Source organism: Athene cunicularia (assembly GCF_003259725.1).
Source record: "Athene cunicularia isolate RWA chromosome 22 unlocalized genomic scaffold, athCun1 chr22_part1, whole genome shotgun sequence".
Taxonomy (NCBI): Eukaryota; Metazoa; Chordata; class Aves; order Strigiformes; family Strigidae; genus Athene; species Athene cunicularia.
Window position 1 is genome coordinate 2799113 of NW_020799128.1, and position 22958 is coordinate 2822070.

Consider the following 22958-nt stretch of genomic DNA (forward strand, 5'->3'; position numbering starts at 1 on the left):
CAATCCTGGCCTTCCCTGCCAGGGCTCCTGCTTCCCTGCGCCCTTACCAGCATGAAGGTGGCTCTAGCAAAGCTGAGCTTAGTTCACTTCCATAGTAGCTGAGACTAAATGAAGGTCCTTGTGCTTCGGAAACAAGCACTTCAATCAACTTAAGGAACAAAGGAGATTTGTTACATAGCCATTTGTAAAATAATGGGGTTTTTTTAAAAAAAAAATAATTAAAAAGCATCCTCCTTTGGAGGATGGATTTGCACAAGGTGGGATGGTTTGTTTGCTTCCCTGTTGTGTCTTTCCCTAAACAGCTCTTCCCTTCAACCTCTCTCTGTTCAGGCCTGAACAGAACTGGTTTTTTGTTTTCCATCTCAGAGCTACACAACCAGTTTCCGTACAAGCCAGCATCATTCGTGTTTCTTTTACCCTCACAGAACATGAACATCCAGGTGGAAGATGTAAGGATCCGTGCCATCCTGGCCACCTACCGCAAGCGGGTGCCTGTCACGGAGGGTTACGTGGAGGTGAAAGACGAAGGGACCTGGAAGCAGATCTGCGACAAGCACTGGACCATGAAAAATTCCCGAGTTGTCTGTGGCATGTTTGGATTTCCGAGCGAGAGGAAATACAACACCAACGTCTACAAGTAAGAGCAGAGCTTTGTAGGAGACACAAGCATGTTTCTTTGAACACTTGGGGCCTTGTTCGAAAATGCAAATTATCAAACGACACTGGAGACCTTGAGGTAGAAAAAGCTCCAACTGCTTCATTCCTTCAGATCAGATTTTCCTTCTGTGTAAATATTTGAAATGTCAAGCATTTCCATGTGCAGACAGGGGAGTCGTTTGATCCTCACTGTTCTGGCTGAAGACCTAGTGCACTATCACTTGTAGTATTTGATAGTTCCTATAATAGGAGATGTAAACAGTTGGCCCAATAATTTTTTTTTTTTTTTTAAACAGCTATAGGATAACCATTTCCTCCACCAGTGATAGGTCCTGTGTTGTGTGCAGGGGATGGATGGGTGTGAACAAACTGATCACAATCTCCCAGTAAACCCATCACCTGCAAGAAAAATCAAACTTCCCTCTTCCCTCTGCAGAAAGGCAGCTGTAGGATCAGACCTGCTGTGTGCTGAAAGCTCCAACCAGATAATCCTGGAATAAAACTGGCCTTTGTTGTGCTCAGTTGCCCACGTCCCTCCTTCCCGCTGCTGCACGCCGTTCCTGGTCTCACACCTCTCATGACATGTTTACCCACGTTCTCCAGCTGCTCTGGCTCTCGTGGGGGCTCACCGTCTGGGGTTGGTGGGTGTCCAGCTGCCAAGTCACCCACAGAGGAACAGTCTGCCCACGGGAATAGTTCCCAGTAAATCTCCCATTGTTGTTAATCCCAGTTCAGCTCCTTTGGCACTGGAAATTCCTCAGGGTCCCGGGCGGGAAGAGCTGCCAGCCATCTCCAGCTGCACGACTTGCTCAGTCTGTTAAAACCTTCTCTGAGCTGATTGCTGAGCTGAAAATGTCAGCGGTGCATCCAGGCTGCTCCTTCCCAGTGCTGCTCCTGACTCAGCGTCTGAGCTGGTGCTTCTAGAAAGATGCGCTTTGGGGCAGTTGTGATTTCGGTGGTGCTTTTTCATCCTGTAATGGTAAATTGCTTTAAAATGAGGAAAGAAAATAATGATCCATAGGGAGCATGTTGTGTCTTCCAGAGCTGCAAGCTGATCGGTTTAGGCTGCGTTTCCTGTTTCTTGAAAGCCAGGAGCTCTGGTCTCTTTTGTTGTCGTTGCTTCAGTTTGTGTTTTGTCACCAGCCTTCATCACAGACGTGGTTCTTCCTACACTGTTCCCTAGAAATAACACCCTAAAGCAGATGCAAAATAGTTCAAGTGAAATTCTGTCTTGTTTCTTTCCTACACTGTGACCTATGGAGTGGGAATGCATCAACTGCTCAGGGGGAGAACTGAATTCTCCAGGCAGGAGTTGTGGTTTTCCTGCCTGCTCCTTTTGGCCTGTGCCATTGCTATTTCTGAAAGCTCCCTCTGGAACTGGCTGGCCACGTTTCATTTCTTTCATTAGCAAGATCGTGATCAATTGAAGAGGTCCTTGGGTTGGAATAGCGTTAAAGCCACATAGCAGCACAAAGAATATAAAATAAATAACCCAAGTGGAAGTCTGTTTTCAGGCTTCCCAGGGAGATGAGTAGTGAATTAATAATTGCTACCAGGCAGCCTCATGTTTTGCCCTGGACACCAGTTAAAGGAGTGTTTGCTCCCATCAGTGCAGCATGTCCCTCGGTCTCAGCTCTGAGATTCCCATCCCCTTATCAGAGCAGGAGGGCAGAATAAATCATCTCTAGTAAGACTAAGTAGATTTTTCCTGCTTCTCAGTCATGGTGTTTCCAAGAAAAGCGTTAACTTTAGCAGCTGGAGCCATCTGCCTTAAATAACAGGGAGCTTGGTAATTGTCCCATCTCTTGTGATAATACAGATAGAGATGGAAAAACTGAGGCACAGTTGTTCAGCATAATATTCAGCAACGTTGAAAATCCCATTCAGCAGAGCTGGAGTTGTGAACAGGCAGAGCTTACAAATACCAGGCTTGGATATCTCAGCTACGGAGCCAGACAAGTTGCTGAAGTGCCCTCATACCTCCCTCACCTTTGCGTGTTTTCGGCAAACAGTAAGAGCTTGCTGGGCTCCTGCACCCACGGAAGGGTATTTTGGAAAATAACCTGAATATTATCCCGGGATGAAAGAAGACGGGATGTCATTTTATTGGAGGGAAGAAACTTGTAATATTTTGCCAGTTAGTTTCATTTGGTTAGCATAGTTTTAAAGCTGTGTTCTTGCTTGGGCCGTCTGCCTTTGTGCTTTGTGTTACTGGCAGATGTGTCGTGTACAGCCAGCGCTGCTGGTAACCTCACTGGTGAGGGAAACCTCCCGGTTCTGGGCTGGGAACTTCACCAGTGATCTTTGTTTCGTGACGAAGGATCTGGAATGATGACCACCCGCTCTCCTGGGCCATGCGAGCGCTGCTCTGTGCTTTGTCCCACACGCTTTCGGGTCACATTCTGTCTTGGAGAGGGAAGAGTTCATCTCTGGCTGGTCACTTGAACTCTAAACCCTCTCTCCATGTGAATGTGAAGCCTTGGAAACGTTCTCATTTCTCTGGCTTTGCTCTCCCTCATTTCCAAATACCATTCTCCCAAGAGCGGATCCTTTCCCGCTCCGGCTCCGCAGCTGGGAGGCAGGCTGGGATCAGGTTTCTGCTGGCCAGGGCTGCGCGTGCCCCCTTCCCACATCCCCACCAGTCCTGCTCCCCACAAACTCCAGCTCTGCACGCTGAGCTAGCCGACGCTCTGCCCTGCTCCTGCACAATGGTGGGAGGTGAAATGATTTGCAGATGGATCTCGCTCGAAAGAAAACAACTTACTTCATTGTTGTCCCGGTGCCAGGGTTTTATTCCTGAATGTAACTTAGACCCTGGAGTTGACAGCATGATTTATGTTAGGAAACAAAACAAATTTCAATGTTGTTTCCATGTTCTTGTTCATTCTTCAAAGTGATTTCATATAGGCACCGCTTGTTAACTCCTCCTCCCGGTTCCTGCTCTGGTTGAGAAAGCAGAGCAGAATTAAGTGAGTTTTGCTGATGGGGAGGATAGAAGTTAGTGATGGGAGATGCCTAAGGCAGAGAGATGGGCCTGGTGCCTTCTGGAGGCCTTACAGCTTTGTGATTTGTCAAAGAGCTGGATGGAGGGAGCTCAGCAGTTCCAGATACTTTGTTCAGTGTCAGTCCAAACAGCATCTCCCAGTTTAACCAGTCTGCTCGTAGCGTTATAAATCTGGTCAGATGTGTGGGGTGGTTAATCACTTCTGCACTTGTAGCAGAAATCCTTGTGTTTTGGGCTCTCCCTAGCAAAGCCAGGCTCTTAAGGCCTGTGGCAGAAGGTGGCAAGGTCTGGCTTCTCTTTTGCCTCCCTGAGGCTGAAGACAGCAAAAGTGTTAACTTCAGTAAATGCTTGAAGAATTTCTCAAGGGTAGAAACTTTATGCTGACGCCCTTGAAGAGGAGTTCACCAGCTTCTGTTTCAGTGTGTTTTGGGTGAATTTTCCTGGCATGTATGTGTGTAATGATTTGCTCTCTGCTCCCCGAGTCCTCTCAGATGCATTCTTAGGTAGCAAGGTTCTTTTAGCTAAACCCCCAGCCATTTCCCACAGCCCTTGGGTTTAAGCTGTGTCTCTGTTTAAAGCTTATGTGACAAAGGTCCATCTCTCCTCACCAGCAGAAATGGTTTGGACTCCCAACTTTGCTGGCTGAGCTCTCACAGCATGACTGTTCGCTCCCACCTCTGATCTGAGCAGCATTGCTCTTGGCTCATACCAAGGCCAGTGAGAGGTGGGTTGCACCCTTTCTGTCTTAAAAAGTAAATAACAAGAATGCCCTGAGTTTCTGTCTGTAAAGATCATCTGCATTCTTTTTTTTTTTTTTTTAAATATATTTGGTCTGGGGAAATGAGGTGGGGCTTTCTCTGGCTATTTCTCCCCAGCCTACTAAGGGCCATTAATACCAACCAGATGTTAATGCCTCATGAAATTTCCAGGATGAGGTCATTGTTTGCTATTATAAGGCATCCCCATCATTACTTCTCTAAGACAGGCTGTGTTTCTTGTCTGCTTTGGAGTTCACAGAGCTCTCTGCGCATGTCTGCGGAGGGCCCTCCGTGGAAATGCTCCTTCAGGTTCTCACCTCCATTCTGAGCCCGCAGACTGGAAGGGTGGGGGGGGAGCGTGGGGTGGTGTCCAGATGCTTCCCAGCTTGTGACGTGCATCAGTGTTCAGGTGGATCCTCGGTGCTGAGCCCCAGCAGCCCAAGGATTTTTGGTGGACATGTAGTATCCTGGGTAGTTTAATTAAAAGGAAGAAAAGTCCTCAAGATTTGGTCCAAATTGAACTGGATATTCTAACTGAGAAGTGGCTGGCACTTCCTTTCTGCTTGCATTCTCTGTTTTAACTTTTTTAACAAATTTTTGGGCCCCCCCCTTTCCTATTTCTCTTTTATTTTCTGTTGATTCGGGGTTCCTGACAGCTCTGCTTTGATGGGCTTGGAGTTGGACCGCCAATGTTTGACCCACAGGACAGGCAGGTTGCCTGTCGCTGCTCTGTGGGATAGATCTCAGCCCTGCACCATCTCCCGTTCTTTCCAGCACAGCATTTACTCCCCATCATGTGATGCAATTGCATCTCTATCTCCAGCCCGGACGTATTTGGCCCTAATCTCAACCCAGAGAAATTTGGTTCCAGAAGGGATTAGTCAATGGCTGTGAGCCACATGAGCCTAGACAACTGCTGAGCTTGTCAGCAAAGCTTAGCAAGCAGAAGGGGAGAACACAGTCCACCCCAAGCATCTGAGACTGTGTGAATTAGCCCACACAGGACCACCAAAGGGCATCAGCTGGGAAACCCTCAACCTGTCCAGTTTAGTTTTAAACCAACAACTTGTGAAAGGCTCTTTGTCCCTTTACCGGATCCTGCTCCGGCTCTCTGTCCTGCAGGGATGTGCTACAGTTAATCAGAACTGGTGCTTTTTCTCCCAGCAGGTTCCACCCACCTTGCTATGCCATTTATCACAGCTAATCCTTGGATCGCCAGGGCTGCATGGCAGCTAGTCCTGGAATAAGGAGCAGCACAGGGACCTCGCAAAGCCACGTCAAGATCACAGCAGGGCGTTGGCTCCTCTGCGCCTTGGCTATTTTTTAACTTGAGTTCTAACATCTCCCTTTTGATAATGATCTGACCTATATTTTTGCTTCAGTGACTTTTCTAGCTCCCACACGGTCATCCAACAGCCTTGCAGTGTGGTTAGGATGAAGCTGAATTACTTTCTTTTCTTGTTTATCACACATGCCCCTTCCCCCTTAGGAGCCACTGGAGCACCTCCAGGCAAGTACTAAAGTTTGGGAGCAAGAAGCAGAAACTGCTGCCAATCTCCTCTGCTGTGAACATGTCATCAAGGGAATTGCTCTTGCTCTCGGAAATTGCTTTCAGGCTCACAGTTGTTAACACTGCAGCTTTGAGAGGAGCCGGAGAGCTGCGGCTTTTCCCCAGACTGCCATCTTCTTACAGCCGATAGGTGACGGCCTGCACAGAGAGCAGCTCGTTTACAGGAGGGGTCTTCTGGGGGTCTCTCCAGTCCGAACTCCCCAGCGTTCTCTGCCCAGGCCCCGCTTGTGCGCTGCTGTTTGAGTTAACTGCTCTCTGACCCCTGCGTAGCCGAGGGACCGCTATGATGTGTCTCTCCTTCGAGTGCAGAACTGTTGCTCCGGCTGAACTGTTGATTCATGCTCTGATCTTTAGCTTAAGGAGATGACCTATTTACTCCCAAGCGACACCTTAACAGAGACTCATTGTGTGTATGAATGCCTCAGCCTTTAAATAATGCTGTTCAGTCCTCGTTTTATTTCAAGGTGCTTTTTTTCCCAAACGTAGCTACATCAGTACAGTTTTTATGGATTCCCAACTTTTTCTTTTCCTGTTCCCTTTTATTCCTTTAAGGATGTTTGCCAGCAGAAGGAAGCAGCATTACTGGGCTTATTCAATGGACTGCAGTGGGAGCGAGGCTCATATCTCCAGCTGCAAACTGGGCAAGCACCTCAACGTGGACGCAGAGAAGAACGCGACGTGTGAGAACGGGATGCCCGCGGTCGTCAGCTGCGTCCCAGGACGCGCCTTTGCCCCCAGCAGCCACAGTGGCTTCCGAAAAGCCTTCAGGCAGGAGGTGAGCAGGGAGGCAGCCTGTCAAGTAGGAAAAGCCCGGGAGCGTAACTATTCACCACCGGTTCTCAGCCGTAGGGCCTGAACATGTGTGTGCCCGTAGCCACGGACCAGCCTGTTGTGCAAATGTCCCCTCTTTGCATTCCTTTCTCGCTACAAGCCCAGATGAGTTTCTATCCTCACAAATATGTGGTACCTTGCCTCATTCTGCAGGCTCAGAAGGGTGGGAGACTGGCTCACGGCTGCAGCTGGCAAGGCTGCGAGCAAGTAGTAAGAAAATACATTTGTCACGTTTCTGTTTGAGCTGTTCTGCTCAAGCCAGTTGAACACGTGCCCAGTTGCTGCCGGGCTTTGCTGTTTCACAGTCACTTAAATACTGCTGGGTTGTTTCTCCCGAAGAGGTACAAGGGAAATCAAGTGGTGTTTCCGCTACCCCTGTGTCTTCTGCAAAGAAATGCCCTGAGAGACTGGGAAAACACGGCCTACAGGAAAGGTTGAAAAAGCTGTGTTTGTTTAGTCTAGCGAGGAGAGGGCTGAGTGTAGCGTAAAAATTCAAAGATATGCAAAAGGCTGTTATAAAATCACCCTGGAGTCAGTCGTTCTCAGTGTCAGTGGGGCAACTGAACGTGAAAGAACAGTTTAACTTGTAGCAAACGTGGTTTAGGTTGATGCTAGGGGAAATTTTCCAGCTGTAAGGTATGTGCAGCCTTAGGATACAGGGGTGATCTTGGGGTTCCTTTAGGGGTGGGTTAGTTTGTTTGGGGTCTTTTTTTTTTTTTTTTTTTTTTTTTTTTTTTTTTTTTTTTTTGTTTTGCAAGGTGCACTGGGTGCTGTGGATCTTGCTTGTAGCCTGCATCCCCCAGCCCTTAACCTCTGGCTTTAGGAGCCAGCTTACTCCCGGCACATGAGGAGACCCCAGACAACACCTCCCAACACTGCTGTAGTGGGGATAGTGCAGTCCTGTCGTGGTTTGCTTGCCCAGAGCCCAGGCAGTTCTCTGCACGAGAACTTGTAGAATCTAGGCCTCAAAGATGAAAGGTCTTGTAAATCATTACTAATCTTCTGAGCCATGCTCACTGCCAACTAATTCCTTAAGCCTTTGTGTAGGCTTTGGGTGTCCTTCGTGTGACCCCAGCCTGGAAAACTCTATATGCTTCCAGTTTTAGAAGTTAAGGTTTTTCTGGTCTCGGGCTCTGCATAAACCACGTGGTGTTTCTGTAGCTGACACGGTGCTCCCACCGCAACGACACATCTTGGTGCAGCAGCTTGGTACTGGGGAAAGCTGTAAGTGGTGTATAGTCGGTGACTAAGAGAAATAGAATAGAAATTAGTGGACCTGGACCTGTTGCTCCGCTGTGTATTGCTGCCTGCAACCTGCCACATCACTTATTCCACCCATCGTAACTGCAGCTGACAGATAGGTTTGATGTGGCCTGAGCTCCACGTTGGTCTCCTCGGCTAATCCAGATGCCGTGCACATCTGGAGATGCACAGCGGATGGATCCATCCAGCAGCTGAACCACAGGCAGCGAGTGGGTGAGACGGGTGCACGGGCTGGCTCGGTGTGATCCCCCAGCTCCCTGTAAGGCTCCCGAGGGATGTGCTATGAGAAGTGTCCAGCCGCTCCTGTGTGCAGCAGCTCTCTTCTGTTGCACAACCGCTCGCATGAAAAAGGCTCCTAAATCCAAGCACTGAAACTGCAGAGAGCGAAGATGTCTATTCTCTGCCCACCACCAGGGACATGAGAAATGTATATCCATGCATACCGTCAGGCTTAGCAGATAAAGATCTCCTTTTACCCTTTTGTATGATGTGGTGGTGCTTTCGAGGTGCCTCAGGGTAATGCTTTTTGGGCCACAACTTACCTGCAGCCACATGCCATAAATAAGAGCTGTGAAGAACAGCCGCTTTGTTCCCAGGCAGTGGTAACACCACTTCTGTCTGTGTCTTCCAGCAACCACTGGTGAGGCTGAAAGGGGGAGCCAACACTGGCGAAGGACGAGTTGAAGTGCTGAAAAACGGGGAGTGGGGGACAGTTTGTGACGATAACTGGAACCTGGTGTCAGCCAGCGTGGTGTGCCGGGAGCTGGGCTTCGGCAGCGCCAAGGAAGCAATAACGGGCGCAAGACTCGGGCAAGGTAAGAGCAACGGGAGCTCCAGGGACCGGTCATGCCTTGTCCACCTCCAAGAACCCTTTCATGATTCAGGGCAGAGCGTATTTTTACTGGGATGTTTGTTTTGGGGACCAGGAATTTATTCTCTACCCTTAATAAATCTCTTGAGTCCAGGAGCTTGAGGCTGAACTGGAATATGTGACTTAGAAAGATATTCAGGATTCCTTGAAAGAAGTCTAGTGATGATGAGTTTAACCTTTCCCTCAGACAGCTGTTCCAGTAATTACGTCTTCGTTATCATATCCGTTGCTCTGAAATTCTCTTTGAGTCCTCTAGATCCACATCATAGTGTAATGCATTACTGGAAGGTTCCTGGCAAAAATGGGTCCTGGATCTGGACTTCAAACACACTCTAATTTAAGACCAGAACATTAATTTAGCCCATTAAAAATAGAAGGGCATTTCAGCAGTTCAGAGCCAGGTTTGGGTTTGGATTTCCTGTATTTGGGAGTTGGTTTAAATCCCAAACTGTGGTAAATGGTAACTCAAAGCCTAACACACACCCTCTCAAACCACCTTCTGATTCACCCACCTTGCTCCCATGGTGTAAACCCTAAAGAAAATTACACCAAACCCTTTATTGTGAGGCTAAATGAATGGGTGAAACTTCTCCAGCCCAGCACAGCTTGCAGAAGGGGAAGGAAAGCAACAACGTGTGTCAAACACAGAGGAGATGTCCAGAGTCTGGAAAGCTTTAAAATGTGACCTGTCCGTCGGATTTGGCAAAAACATCCTGCGATGGGATGCAGGAAGCTGCTGATGCATCTAGGAAACAGCATAATCATCAATGGGGGGGGGAGAAACGGCTGCCATGGGAGGGAGGAACACGATGTTCCTGCCATCTCCCGCAGCTGCAGCCTGGAAACTCTTAACGGCAGCTGCCGATTCCCACACGCTTTCCTTTCTTTTAACGTTAAACTCCATCACTCAGTCAGTGCACCCTGTCAAACCTGTCCCCTGGGATGACAAGCCCTTGATAACTCCTTCCAGCAGCCAGGTTGTCACACTGTGGTAGGAAAAGGAACTCTTCTGGCCCAAACTCACCTCCGTGCTCCTCTTGCACAGGGGAGTCTCACAGCTGTTAAACGCCATGGCCTTGTGTGTGTTTACGCTTTGCTTTGTTTACAGCTGCATCTCGGGGAATTTGTGTGTTCAAAGACTAAATTGAAAGACCAGTCTCATTATTGCTGTGTTGGATTGAATTTCACAGGGTAAAATATAAAAAGATGGGCTCTGCGTTAAATCAGTGTGCAGTGTCTGGAACTCCCAGTTAAGACAAAGCGACCTGCTGGAGACAAGTGCCTACCAGCAAGAGTTCAGAGTGTGGAGAGGAAGATTTACTCCCTCTTTTATAAATTTATAAATTGGCAGCTGAGACCCAGATTAAACAATTTACCTTTATTCACACAAGAGTCTGTTGAAAGGAAGATACTGAGCTCAGATCTCCTGAATGTGTTGTCTGCTGCGATGTCCTCGGAAGATGAATATTAAAAAAAAAAAACAACTACAAGCAGTAGGTGAATACGTTGGATGTACATTCCTAATCCTGTTCTTCTGCTAAAGGGAATGGCATAGGAGGAAATATAATTTTTAACGCCATATTTCAGCACGTACAGCCATGCAGTGTGGCTGCGTTTCGGTGCCCGGGACAGCAGCACTCGCTGCCTCCATGTGCTGTAAAGGAATTTCCATGAGAAAAGCAAATGTGCCAGGGTTCCGTGGATCAGCGCTGTGCTTTGTCATTTTGTCAGGCTATTTCAGTGGAGAATGTCGGGCTGGATCCATCCTGCATTCTTGCTGCATCACCCTCCGATTCTGGTCGGCATCAAGGCATTCCTCCTGCTCGAGCTGTTCGGTGGCTCGCGGAATGACTGGGCCAGTGTCACTGTTTCCAGATGTAGACCACAAACAGGATTTTATAAGAGAGAAGCAAAAAGAGCTAGATACACATTCCCCAGCAGCCTCAGCCCGGCACTCTGCTCCTGCATTGCACAGATCTTGTGTGCTGGGCGGATGCTGGGCTGGAGCTGAAGTTGCTGAGGGGCAAAACGTGGCCAGAGCCAAATTAATTGTGTGGATGAGATTGAACCCAATACATTTTACATCTCTGCTTTTGTTCTTCTTGCTGCTGTTGTCAGAACAAGGCTCCAGGGCACATCCTGACTCATTCCACCACACAATTGTGGAATTATGCTAGAGAGCGTGTTTGGTTGGGTTTTTTTCTTCTTGTTTTCTGCTTTCCCTGTGCCTCAGCAGAAGTCTGAGGAGGTGAGGGGTTCAGCAGACAGGTCATTAACCTGTCACCCACGGTTAGGTGTCTGAGTCACAGGTGTGCTGCCTGCCACATCGAGTTAGAAAGGCTCCAGATGGCACTAGGAAGAGGTTTTTAAGCAAAATGATCCCACCTACTGTTAAAAAAAACCAATTACCTTTTGCTGCCTTCCAGAGTCTTTGCTTTGAACTAAAAGGAGCAGGCTTGAAGTTGGGTAAAATTTTCCTTTCTAGAGGAGCGAGCAAAAAAAGGCTTCGTGGCGAGGCAGTGCGTGCCCGGGAAGCTGCTGATCAGAGCCCAGATGGCAAATTTGCTGCTCTTTAACTTTGGGCAATTTGTGTCATCTCTGGGTGCAGCCGAAGAAGCGGAGCCAGCAGCCTGGATGTCATTTCCACGGAGTCTGTTCTCCGATTCGAACTCTCTGAGCCAGGTACAAGCTCTCTGGCTCTGCAGAGACCTCATTGCTTGTTCTGTGATGGGAATGGTGTTGCAGGGAGGAAGAATCAACAGTTGCTGTCCGAAGTGATAAGAAAACAGTTGGTTTTCTACCTGCATCACCCAGATTCCACCTGCAGCTCCGAAGCGCCTGGCCGAGGGCTGCAGATCAGAGCACGGTGGCTGCTAGACACCTGATTTCACCAAGACCACAGAGTATGTTGACAGCAAAGTTCAGAAGTGGTTTTATTCTTGGCCTCCCATCTCTGAAAGCTTCCCAGAAACTGCTGGAGACCAGAGGTTCTACATCTGCTACTCGCAAGGATCTCCTGTCAAAACTATCCGGTGTGTTACTCACGGATTATGCGGGTTCCAAGAAAGCCTCTGGTGATTCCTCCATGATGAAGATCACCTGCCGGAACCTCTGATCCATCACCCTCACACTTCTTTCTAACCAGCTTTGGGCTCAGCGTGGAAACTGAGCTTTGCAGACAGGATTCGTGCCTTCTCACACGTGTCCCTCCTCTTGCTGTGTTTCTCTGGTAGAAATGACAAGTTGTCTCCTGCCACGCTAGTCCAGGGAGGAACCAAATTCTTCGATTTGACTCCCAACGCCTCGAGACCATTCTCTGCAGCGTGAAATGATGTTCACTCTCTTGTTTCCATCAGCGCTGTTGGAGTCTTAACACGCACCTGCCCCGGAGTTGTTTTACTGCCTTCTCGCGCATCCCTGCACAGTGTTATGTTTTGTTGTACCAGCAAACGTGTCTATGTCCCATTTAAATGTCAGGGCTTGATTGGGAGCAGATTCCCACATACAGACTCAGCCGAAAGGTCATAATTTGCAAATTCCTACAGCTGAAGTTTGTAAATTATGTAACAATGGAAACTTGGCTTTTTCTGTGGTTCTTCCGTGCTTGAGTCCCAGAGACTACTGGAAAGAATTTAACGGTAAAATTATTAATAATAATCTCGCAGCTTTTTTGTTTTATTTTTACAAGAAATCACTGGAATTTTTTCAGGATTACCTTGTTTTGAATGCTAGAGGCCAGTGAGATGTCTGCAATGTATTAAAGATGTTATTGGATATTTCTTCACCACACAGTAGCATGGGCAGAAGGTAAGGGCTCTCTTTTTCCTTCCCCAAGGCATGGGTCCAATTCATCTGAACGAAATCGACTGCACGGGCTTTGAAAAATCAGTCACGGACTGCAAGTTCAACACGGAGTCTCAGGGCTGTAACCACGAGGAAGATGCTGCGGTGAGATGCAACGTTCCAGCAATGGGCTTCCAGAATCAGGTGAGAGGCTGAGTGAGCGTGGGGAGGTGTTCTCATCCCAGAGCATCACCTGCCCTCCCTCCCTGTGCAGGGCATCTGGGCAGGAATCATTTCACCTAATCCATGCCTATTCAATTGAGATTTTAACATCTGCATTGCATTAGCCGGGAAGGCACAGAAGGATGATGCTCCCTTTTTGTACCCAGCTTTGAGCTCCTCCAACCGTGACAGGGCCTTGTAAAGGGGTGAAGTGTCACTTCAGCTGCAACCTGTGCGGTTCAGTGGCCCTGTAAAGCTGGTGTGTGCCCCTGTGATGGGATCTTGGTTGGTTATCATGGTTGGGTTGGGTCTTCGTTGGTTGAATCATGGTTGGTTGAGTCATGGTTGGCTATCATGGTTGGGTCTTTGTTGGTTGGGACATGGTTGGTTACCATGGTTGGGTTGTACCTTGTTTAGTTGGGTGATGGTTGGTTACCATACTTGGGTTGGGTGATGGTTGGTTACTATGGTTGGGTTCTACCTTGGGTAGTTGGGTTGGGTCTTGGTTAGTTGAGTCATGGTTGGTTACCGTAGTTGGGTTGGGTCTTGGTTAGCTGGGTTATGGTTGGTTACCGTAGTTGGGTTGGGTCTTGGTTAGCTGGGTTATGGTTGGTTACCATGATGGTGTACCCGGGTGGCTGCTAGCATAGGTGCTGCTGTTCTCTCTGCCATGTGGGGCTTAAAATCTAACTACAAGAAGCAGACACAGGTTCCTCTGAGTAAATGCTCCTGCCAAAGGTCCAAAGGGGGTGGAGGGGGGAAACTTCCCCAGGGAGTGTGTTACTCTCGTGCAGCTGGTCCAGGCCACTTTCAGATGCTGGGCTTGGCTAGGCTGCTTCCTGTCCACGGAGGAAGATGAACCACCAGACTGCATCAGCTGAACTGAGGTTTCTGGGCTCGGTGACTTTAACCACAAACTTTGAGAAGCCCCTGAGCGTGACTCGCCCAACTGTTGCATCTTCCCCACAAAGTCTGCCGTGACGTTTATTGACCCGTGAGTCTCTGTGCCCCGCAGCTGCGTCTGAGCGGCGGCCGCAACCCCTACGAGGGCCGGGTGGAGGTTCTGGCGGAGCGCAACGGCACCCTGAAGTGGGGCACCGTCTGCAGCGAGAACTGGAGCACCGTGGAGGCCATGGTGGTGTGTCGGCAGCTGGGCCTGGGGTTCGCCAGCCACGCCTTCCAGGTGAGTCCTTGGGCCCTCCCGTGCGGGTGTTTTTGACGCGATGGCACACGCGTGGTTGAATAGGGGCTGCTGGAGGAGGAGGAAAAACAGGAATTAAACCACAGACTGCAGCTTTAAAGCTGGAAGGACCCTGAAGGTTAAACCTCATTGCGCAACAGGCAGTGGGGGAAATCCAGAGCAGAAAGAGCTCCTGCAGCTCTGGGCAAAGCGGCTGTTTTCAAACTGCTCAGGTTTCCTGGGAAGCCCAACTCCCTTAGCCCTGGTTGGGCTGGCGGCTACGTGCAGTTTCTTGTGCCTCCCTGAGTTAGTGGGGAGTTAAACTCCTCAGGCAGACTGAAGTGTGGAAGCCAAGTTTAACCTGGTGTCAAATCACTTGAAAACAATTTGATTTTGCTCCTGTGGTTACTTCTCAGTGCGGTGTGTGCCGGAGCCGTGGGCTGGCTCCCCACATTGGTTGTGTTTCTCACTCCTCTAATGCCAAATGCCCTAAACCCTCCCTGCTTGTGCACGACTAAGAATGGCACTTAAGAAAGGGATCAAAGCCACCAACTAACGAGCTGGGGATAACCACGAAGGAATAAAGTGTTCTTTCCCAGCAAAGCTCTTTGGCGCAGCGAATGGCAGCCTGCTGTGCCGGCTGGAGGAAAGCGAGCAGCAACTGGAAGAGTTGGAAGGAGGGAGGGCAGCAGCTTCCCACCCAGGTCCCAGATGGATAAATGGCATCAGGTGTAAGTAGCTGGTGTTGGCTGATAACCCTGGTGCAAGATACTCTTCTGTACTGATCCAACCCTCAGGGATCATAAACTGAAAGAGGGACGGGCAGATCCCTTTGAAAGCAAATATGTAACTTTTGGGCCTTTGTTGTGGTTCTCAGACACCTGGAAAATAGGGATTTGGGCTCCTAAAATAAACTGGTTTCTCCCTAGGACAAAGTAATCCCCTGCCCAGAGCTTGTTGTCTTGCTGTGCTCTGGAAATGCAACCGCTCTGGGGCATTTCAACCGGGAATCAACAATCGCCAGCAGCTTTGGGGAAACTTAAGCTCAAACGGCCGCAGAATAAATAAACTTCATGTGTGTTTACATAGATGGAAACCCGCACACAGAAAACAGCCTTAGATCAGTTCTGGAAGGAAAACTATTTTCCCTGAACAATTTCCGGAAATCGAAAACTTGGGCAAACAAGTAAAACGTGGTTGCAGAGAGCAGCGGCTGTCCCCGTTCTCCGAGCCCGGGGTCGTGTCAGCTCGGCAGCGGTTCCGTGTCTGCCCGGCTCCGCGCTCTGGGGTGATAAACCCGGCGGTGTCTGCGCTGACTGCCCGCTGGGTTGGTGCAGGGAGGAAGAATAAGGCCCTGAAGTGAGGAACAGCCTCAGCAGCCTCGGGGCTGGCGGCTGCCTGTTGAGAAACCGGAGAGACCGTAGGCGGAAGCGGACGCTTAAAGCTCTGTCTGGAGAGCGCAGTCCTGCAAAATTGTTTCATGCTACTTCTAATTAAATCTGTGTGTCAGCGGAATTACACGGTTACTTCAAAGGCTGTTTCTTTGGGTCACGATTAGAGATATCTGAAATAATGAGGAAGTAGGAGGAAAGGAAGAGGGTGACGTTCTGCAAGAGTTTATAATATTGGAGTGGAGAGGGGTCTTTGCTCATTTGTTTGAGTGTGTCAACCTGCTAGGTGAAACCTGAACTAACCTTCCCCATCAGTCAGGGGGGGAAAAAAAATGACAGGATATTCTGGGCTGTCGCTATATTTCTGGTTTTTACGCTCATAATTTTCAAGAGGGAATGTTACGTATCTGGGATTTCAGTGTCCTGTTTGTCACAACTTTGAGTCTTCGAGTGACCAAGCCAGGGTCCAGGAGGACTTGGCAGATTCCAGCCCATTTAACAGTGATCCGCGGCCGGAGGGGGGATCTGCAGGTCACCCTGGGCTTGGATACAGTGGAGGTAGGAGGCTGGACCTGCCCCGTGCCATATTGTAGCCAATCCCCCCGCGCAGGCTGGTTCCTCCAGCTGATACGCTTGCATAGCGGAGCTGAGGACGGCCACGTCCCTTGAACACCGGCCTTTCCAACTGCCTGGCTCTATTGACACAGCCCTGAGAGTCCAGCAAGAAACAAGACATTTTTTCCTTTAGCTGAGACTGCTGGTATTTAGAACAGAAAAGGCCCTTATGCCTATCCCGGCTGCACCAGCTACACGAGCATAAAGCTACACTGTGTAGAACAGGGCAGCCCTGTGTGGGGGTGTGCAAAGAGTGTTGCTAACAGGGTTAACAAACAGCCTGTTGCAATGGAAGCAATGGTACAGATGGGTTTTCTTTTCCTGGAAACGTGCTCCCAGTTTTGACACTAACAGATCTGATTTTTTATTTATTTTTTTCCCCCTCCTTCTTTCTTCCCTCACCTTCTCCCAAGCTTTGCAACTGCAGCTTCACCAGGGTTTAGCGTGCTTAGTTTTGTGAGTGGTGTTCTGTTGAGAGTTAATTTTCTGTCATTCCCACAAGTTTTGTGAAACTGGGGGATGAAGGGTTTGAACAATCTGTGAATCCCCCTTCAAAACCAAGAGGTGCAGACCCCCTTAGTCCTGGTCCTCCTCAAATCCCTTGTTTCCACTGGCATGTCCGGCGCGGCTGTTAATTCTGTCCCCCCTCCTTGTGCAGGCAGGCACTCTGGCATCACCTGTGGCCCTGCCAAGTGCACAGATGTCACAAGACAGATGGGGTTTAATTGCTGGGCATCTCTCCCAAAGGCCCAACCTAAATGACTTAAATCAGCCCTAAAATGAATTCATCAGCTGGATGGGCAGAGCAGGGTGGAAAAGTGAGTTTACAGCTGGATTAAAAACAAACAGAGATTTAAACCAGCTCAGAAACAAGGAGAGATTTGCTTTACGCCGGTCAGATGTTCAGGGCAGGGAACATGGGACTGGGATTAAAACCCAGGCTGACCAAGCTTCTGTGTAAACAGATTTGAGTTCACTCCCAAGTTACTTTTCTTCTCCACTCCAGCATCCTTTGACAAGGTCTGTCTCCTTGGTAGCGGGGCCTTTTGCACTGATCTTCCTTGGAGGGCAAATACAAGTTACAGGGGGGATGAATATTCCCCCAGCGGTCCTCTAAACACCGAATTGTGTGTTAAATGCCTTTTTCTGCCCAGGAAACCTGGTACTGGCATGGAGACATCAGCGCTGACAAAGTGGTCATGAGCGGGGTCAAGTGTTCGGGGACAGAGATGTCCCTGGCCCACTGCCGTCACGACGGAGCCCACGTCTCCTGTCCCAGAGGAGGGGGCCGTTTTGGTGCTGGTGTGTCTTGCTCCGAGAGTGAGTAACTCAGGTTTTGGGGTTATTTTTTTTTCATTTTGGCATGTTTGCCCAGAGGTATGCAGTTTGACCTTGGACAGGTCAAAATAGATGCAAATCACTGCTGATGGGAACTGGGATTGTTTAGTCTGGAGAAGAGGAGGCTGAGGGGAGACCTCCTGGCCCTCGGCAACTCCCTGCCAGGAGGGGGCAGAGAGGGGGGATGAGTCTCTGGAGCCAAGGCCCCAGCGCCAGGCCCCGAGGGAATGGCCTCAAGCTGCCCAGGGCAGGGTCAGGCTGGCTCTGAGGAAGGATTTCTGTGCAGAAGGGGCTGTTGGGCGTTGGAATGGGCTGCCCAGGGCAGGGGGGAGTCCCCGGGATCCCTGGAGGGGTTGAAGAGTCGGGCTGAGCCAGCGCTGAGGGATCTGGGGGAGTTGGGAACGGTCAGTGCTGGGTGAAGGGTTGGACTGGAGGAGCTTCAAGGGCTTTTCCAACTGAGGTGATTCTGTGATGGGACTGAGAAATACAGGGCAGCAAAGGGGGGCTGACCCCAGTCTCTAACAGACACTCGTGAGGGGTTTTTTAGTAGCCCACAAATCCATTCCAAACCTCCCTTCCCTCCTGCCAGCCGCCCCTGACCTGGTGCTCAACGCCGAGCTGGTGGAGCAGACGTCGTACCTGGAGGACCGCCCGATGTTCATGCTGCAGTGTGCCCTGGAGGAGAACTGCCTGGCCAGCTCGGCCGTCAACACCTCCCTCACCTCCGGCTACCGGCGCCTGCTGCGCTTCTCCTCCCAGATCCACAACAACGGCCAGTCCGACTTCCGCCCCAAGAACGGCCGCCACGCCTGGGTCTGGCACGACTGTCACCGGTGAGCGCCGCCGAGACGGGGTTTGCACCGTCGGTGCCTCCCGCCACCCCCGTCTGGACTCCCCAGGGCTGCAGAGCCACACCACCATGTGTCAGGGCAGCTGTGATCCTGGGACAGTAGGAATTAGAGCTCCTGGTCTGTTCTTAATTCTCTTAACCGGGGAGAGACATACCCCGCGGCAGTCCCTGAGCAGGGGCTGGTGTGTGTGTTGTGTCCAGACAGGAAGCCTGTGCCCCCCCTGTGTGTAGAGAGATGCCCCCGTGCAGCTAATTCCCTCACCTGGGAAGGGACTCGAGAACACGCCGGAATTCTGCAATTTTTTAAAATGCATCTCCACTCCACTTAGACTGTGTACAGCTGGGAGATGTTCGTGCTTATTTTTGACAAACAGTAAACTCCCCCCCCTCAACGCATCATTTTTCAGGGGGAAGCTGACAGTTTCAGCCAAAGTAAACCAGGGGGAGGAAAGAGAGCTGGGACCAAGCCATCCAGATGCTTTGCCTCTGAAACGATGGCTTGTTACAAGGCTGATTTTCTCTAACCTGGGGTAAGACGGAGCAGAGTAACTCACAGTGCACAGCTCTCGTCCTGCCACTGTTGTAAGCCTTTGGGAAAACACCAGAGCTGTAAATTCTCACATCTAACAGCCCTTTACAACAGCGTGAGGTGAGAGGTGGAGGTAGCTGCATCTCAGTGTTGCAACGGCGCAGAGCTACAGGTCATGGCACGGGGCAGATGGTCCAGGCTGGGCTGGAACTTTTGCAGTCAGAGCACGAGCAGCATTAAAACCTCAGCAGCACGGACCCGAAGGTAAATAGGTGATGGTGTGTTTAGGGGAGGAGGAGCCCAGCCCGGTGCAGGGAGTACCTGCCTTTCTGACCCTTGGGGGAACACCGCAAGGCTCTGAGCTGGTTAAACTGGAGGGCACTGGGAGCTCTTCAGGAGAGGCTGCGTAAGTGAGGTGAGACAGAAGGGATCAGGAAGAGGCCAAGAGCCATCTGTGTGCTTGAAACTGGATTCTGTTTATATGGAGGAGGATGAACTCAATTCCTCTTCAATCTTTCCAGTCTGTAAACACCAGAATGTAAACACCTCTTTGAATGATTCAGACATATTTCAGAAACTGAGTCAGACTTGAGAACCTCAAACTTTTATCGGAGGCAGCCAAATTAGACAGCCCCAAAGTCAACAGCTCAGCCACTGCAGAATGCCTCCTCTTTCCTCACTGCCTCACTCCGTCACTGGGAGCTTCTGTTCAGTTGGCTTTTGATGTGGAAGTAGAACAAAAATGGGAAAGACCTGTGACAGGGAGTGAAAAGTGATTAACTTCTGGCAGGTGGCAATTTTTAAAATTTTTTTTACATTTTTTTTTTTTGGTAGGGGAAAGGCAGGAGGAGGTAAGAAGAAACATATTCTGTAGCCAAAAACTTTCCTCCCCTTCCCTCCTTGCTTTTCCTTTATCTATATATGTGTGTGGAGTAGTGCTGCAGTAATGGTGGCTGGAAGTTTTGAAGCCGTGATTATTTTTACAGCTGGAAAGGAGAGGATTTTTGCACTTTCTTTTTTTTTTTTTTTAAACCCCGAAGCAATGGCTTTTGAGTGAGGGCCTGTCTGTGCCAAGCTACGCCAACGGGCCCTGGTGTGTCTCGGCAGAGTCCTCCCGTGGTTGGGGTAGAGATGCAGCCGTGTAAGGACCCGCAGTTGCTGTCCTGTTCCCCACAACATGCTCACGCTGTGGGTTTGCTCCCAGTTCCAAGGCTGGGATCAAATTCAAGGTGTTGCATCAGCATGACCACATTTACACGCCCAGCCCTGACCACGTGGCACGCACGACTGTTTTAATCGGGTACTTCCATCTGCTCCTGGCTCTGCAAGTCCCACGGACTTCGACTGGACTGAAACACAGGCTTTGTTTTTGCTGAACCAGCAGCGTGGCATAGAAAAGGTCAATGTTCCCAAATTCAGCATCACCCAAGCCCTGCTGTGGTCTAACTTTGCTAGTCTGGGCTCCACAGCACCTGAGTGCTCTCTCCTAACTGGTGCTGCAGCCCAGCCCAGGCTGAGTTGACACTAACACTTCCCCATTTAAATTTATGAAACGTATCATGTGTGAACCCAGCTGTTATGTTGTTCAGATGCGACCGGAGTGACTGCTGAGAGAAGCTGGTTCCATCTGTCGTTAAGTTTTCTGCCAATAAATTCACATTCTGCTGCTTCAAAATAAATTAAATCGATAAAAAATAGCCAGATTGCTGGCCGGGGTACACCCAGCTCTGTGTGCAGCTTGTTGTTAAGGAGCAGGTGAAATATTTCTAATTCTTGTGAAGGACAGGGCTGTTAGAAACGGTGACCTAGCTGATGGTGGCTTGGATTTCTGCTTCTTGCCATGAGAAAACACGGCGTGATCCTACAAAGGCTGGGGCAAGGCTCTCCCCTGGCACAGCTTTAGCACTTCATTTGTCAACAAAAACCAGGGCCAGGAGCCAGCGTGAAGGTGGCACGGGCCATGATGCCACGTCGGATTGGCCCAGGGGAACATTTCCTGGCTGTGGTTTCCCTCGCTCTTCCTCCCGTGCTGGGCCGTGGCACTTCGCATGTTGTTGTGTATTTATTTATCCCCGTGGCCGTGGGGACGGCGCTGGGGGGTGAGATGCCTGGCCCGAGGGATGTGACAGCACAGTCCGGGCTGCTGCCATCCCAGTCGTACCCTCTGCTGGGGTGGGTGCAGCCCTTTAGACCTGGTAATTAAAGGAGTGTCTGTTCCCTAACACTAATTGTCCCTCTCGGGCCTCGCAGGCATTACCACAGCATGGAGGTTTTTACCCACTACGACCTGCTGAACCTCAACGGAAGCAAGGTGGCCGAAGGACACAAAGCCAGCTTCTGTCTGGAAGACACGGAGTGTGAAGCAGGTATCTTGCCAGAGCCCCTTGTGCTGGGAACTCACTGCTGTCCCCGTGCAGGTGACTGACAGCAAGTCCTGAGCGGGACTGGAACAGGAGCCAGAAACCAGTCCTGAGGTTATGTCTGGCTGGGGTGCTCGCTGCAGGTATTAAGAGAATCCCTGAAGGTTTTCAGACCTCAGCTCTTTCCATCCTTACTCTGGAAACCTAAGTGTGTGTTTTCTGATTCCTGTAAAGTCAGAAATTCCAAAGCCTGCCCCTGGGCGATGGGAGGGCAGGGGCAGCCCCTCCCGTGGGACTGAGCAGTACCTGTATTTCAGAACAAGACACTGTTCCATTAAATCTCCCCCAAAACACAGTACCTGGAGCTCCTCAGGCTGCGGGAGATGGAGAACAACTCGCCCTTCCTCTGAGGGCCCACGGGTGGGAAATTCCTGGCTCTGCTGTGAATGTAGTTCATTGTGCCTTTAACTCTTCTCGTTTAGATGTGCAAAAACAGTACGAATGTGCCAATTTTGGTGAACAGGGGATCACAGTCGGCTGCTGGGACGTGTACCGGCACGACATCGACTGCCAGTGGATCGACATCACTGACGTCCCACCAGGCGATTACCTCTTCCAGGTACAGAGAAAAAGAGGGTGTGAGACACTGCTGTTGCTTTTCTCTTATCCATTAGGGCTGTCGAGACTGTGACTAACTGGTTTATTTGTACAACTCCTATAAACTTCTGCTTACAAAGAAATCATATTCCAGGATCCTAAAAGAGAATGAATTGCCGAACAGGACCACAAAGTGCTCCCAGGTCACTTTAGTGAAAAATCAGGACTGATAACCACAGCTGGGAGATGATAAATCTTGAGAAACCCACATCCAGCCAATCCTTGATAGTCCCAACACAATCCACGTGCAGCTCCTGCTGTTAACGCACGTGGCACCTGAGGTATTTGTGCAGCGTCCTGCTGTTGGTTTGTCCTGAGCTGGGGAGCTGTTGGTAAGCAGCACTCACTCCTCTCGGGGTGAAACAGTGCTATTCTGGTGGTGTTTGCAGGAGGTAAGACTGGGCCTACAGTCTGTTTTGGGCAAGTGGGAGGAGTGGCGGGGGGGGAATTCTTTGGCTCTAAAAACAGCCACTTAAAACTGGAGAGGAGGGAAGAATTATTATTTTTGTCTGCCCTGCTATCGTGTGAAATGTAGAGAAGGTGTCTGAGGGTGTAGCTTGGTGCGTGGGGGAAGGTGTGATCTTGATCTGGCTTTTATCAAGTAGTTTCAGTCTCCTTGCAAAAGGAGTTTTAAGAAAAACAAAAGTTTAAAAAAAGAGTATTATGGTGTAAGAAAAAGCTGATTCTGTCTCAGTCTGACTAGTGTTATATCTAGTCCACCTTTAAATAACTCGGTGCTGCGTTTCTCCATCACTCCCGAGGTTGTCATCAACCCGAACTATGAAGTTGCTGAATCCGACTACTCAAACAACGTGATGAAGTGCAGGAGCCGGTACGACGGGCAGCGCATCTGGATGTACAACTGCCACATAGGTGAGAGCCACGGCCGCGGGGGGCACGGCAAGCACAGCTCAGGTTGTGCCTCTGCCCGAGGAAGCCTCTGTGCTGTCTGTCGCTTTGGACGTGCTTGGAAAGATGAAAACTGACCTTGGCCACGGTGCTGCTCTTGGCCGTAGCCTGTTCAAAGGCAGACAGGGTCAAGCTGCTCCGGGTTGTAAAGAGTGAGGGGGGGTGGGAGG

At 49.9% G+C, this 22958-nt stretch overlaps 1 protein-coding gene across 1 annotated transcript in view; it reads left to right on the forward strand.

Annotated features, from left to right (window-relative positions):
- The window catches only part of LOXL2 (lysyl oxidase like 2), a 50044-nt gene that overhangs the window by 24197 nt on the left and 2889 nt on the right, over nucleotides 1–22958 (forward strand). Inside the window, exons 4-13 of the mRNA XM_026863106.1 lie at nucleotides 426–637; nucleotides 6542–6764; nucleotides 8715–8898; nucleotides 12790–12941; nucleotides 13975–14142; nucleotides 17300–17465; nucleotides 18073–18316; nucleotides 21113–21228; nucleotides 21705–21841; nucleotides 22641–22752. Of these exons, the coding sequence (XP_026718907.1) occupies nucleotides 426–637; nucleotides 6542–6764; nucleotides 8715–8898; nucleotides 12790–12941; nucleotides 13975–14142; nucleotides 17300–17465; nucleotides 18073–18316; nucleotides 21113–21228; nucleotides 21705–21841; nucleotides 22641–22752 (1714 nt within the window). The remainder of the gene's footprint in view (nucleotides 1–425; nucleotides 638–6541; nucleotides 6765–8714; nucleotides 8899–12789; nucleotides 12942–13974; nucleotides 14143–17299; nucleotides 17466–18072; nucleotides 18317–21112; nucleotides 21229–21704; nucleotides 21842–22640; nucleotides 22753–22958) is intronic.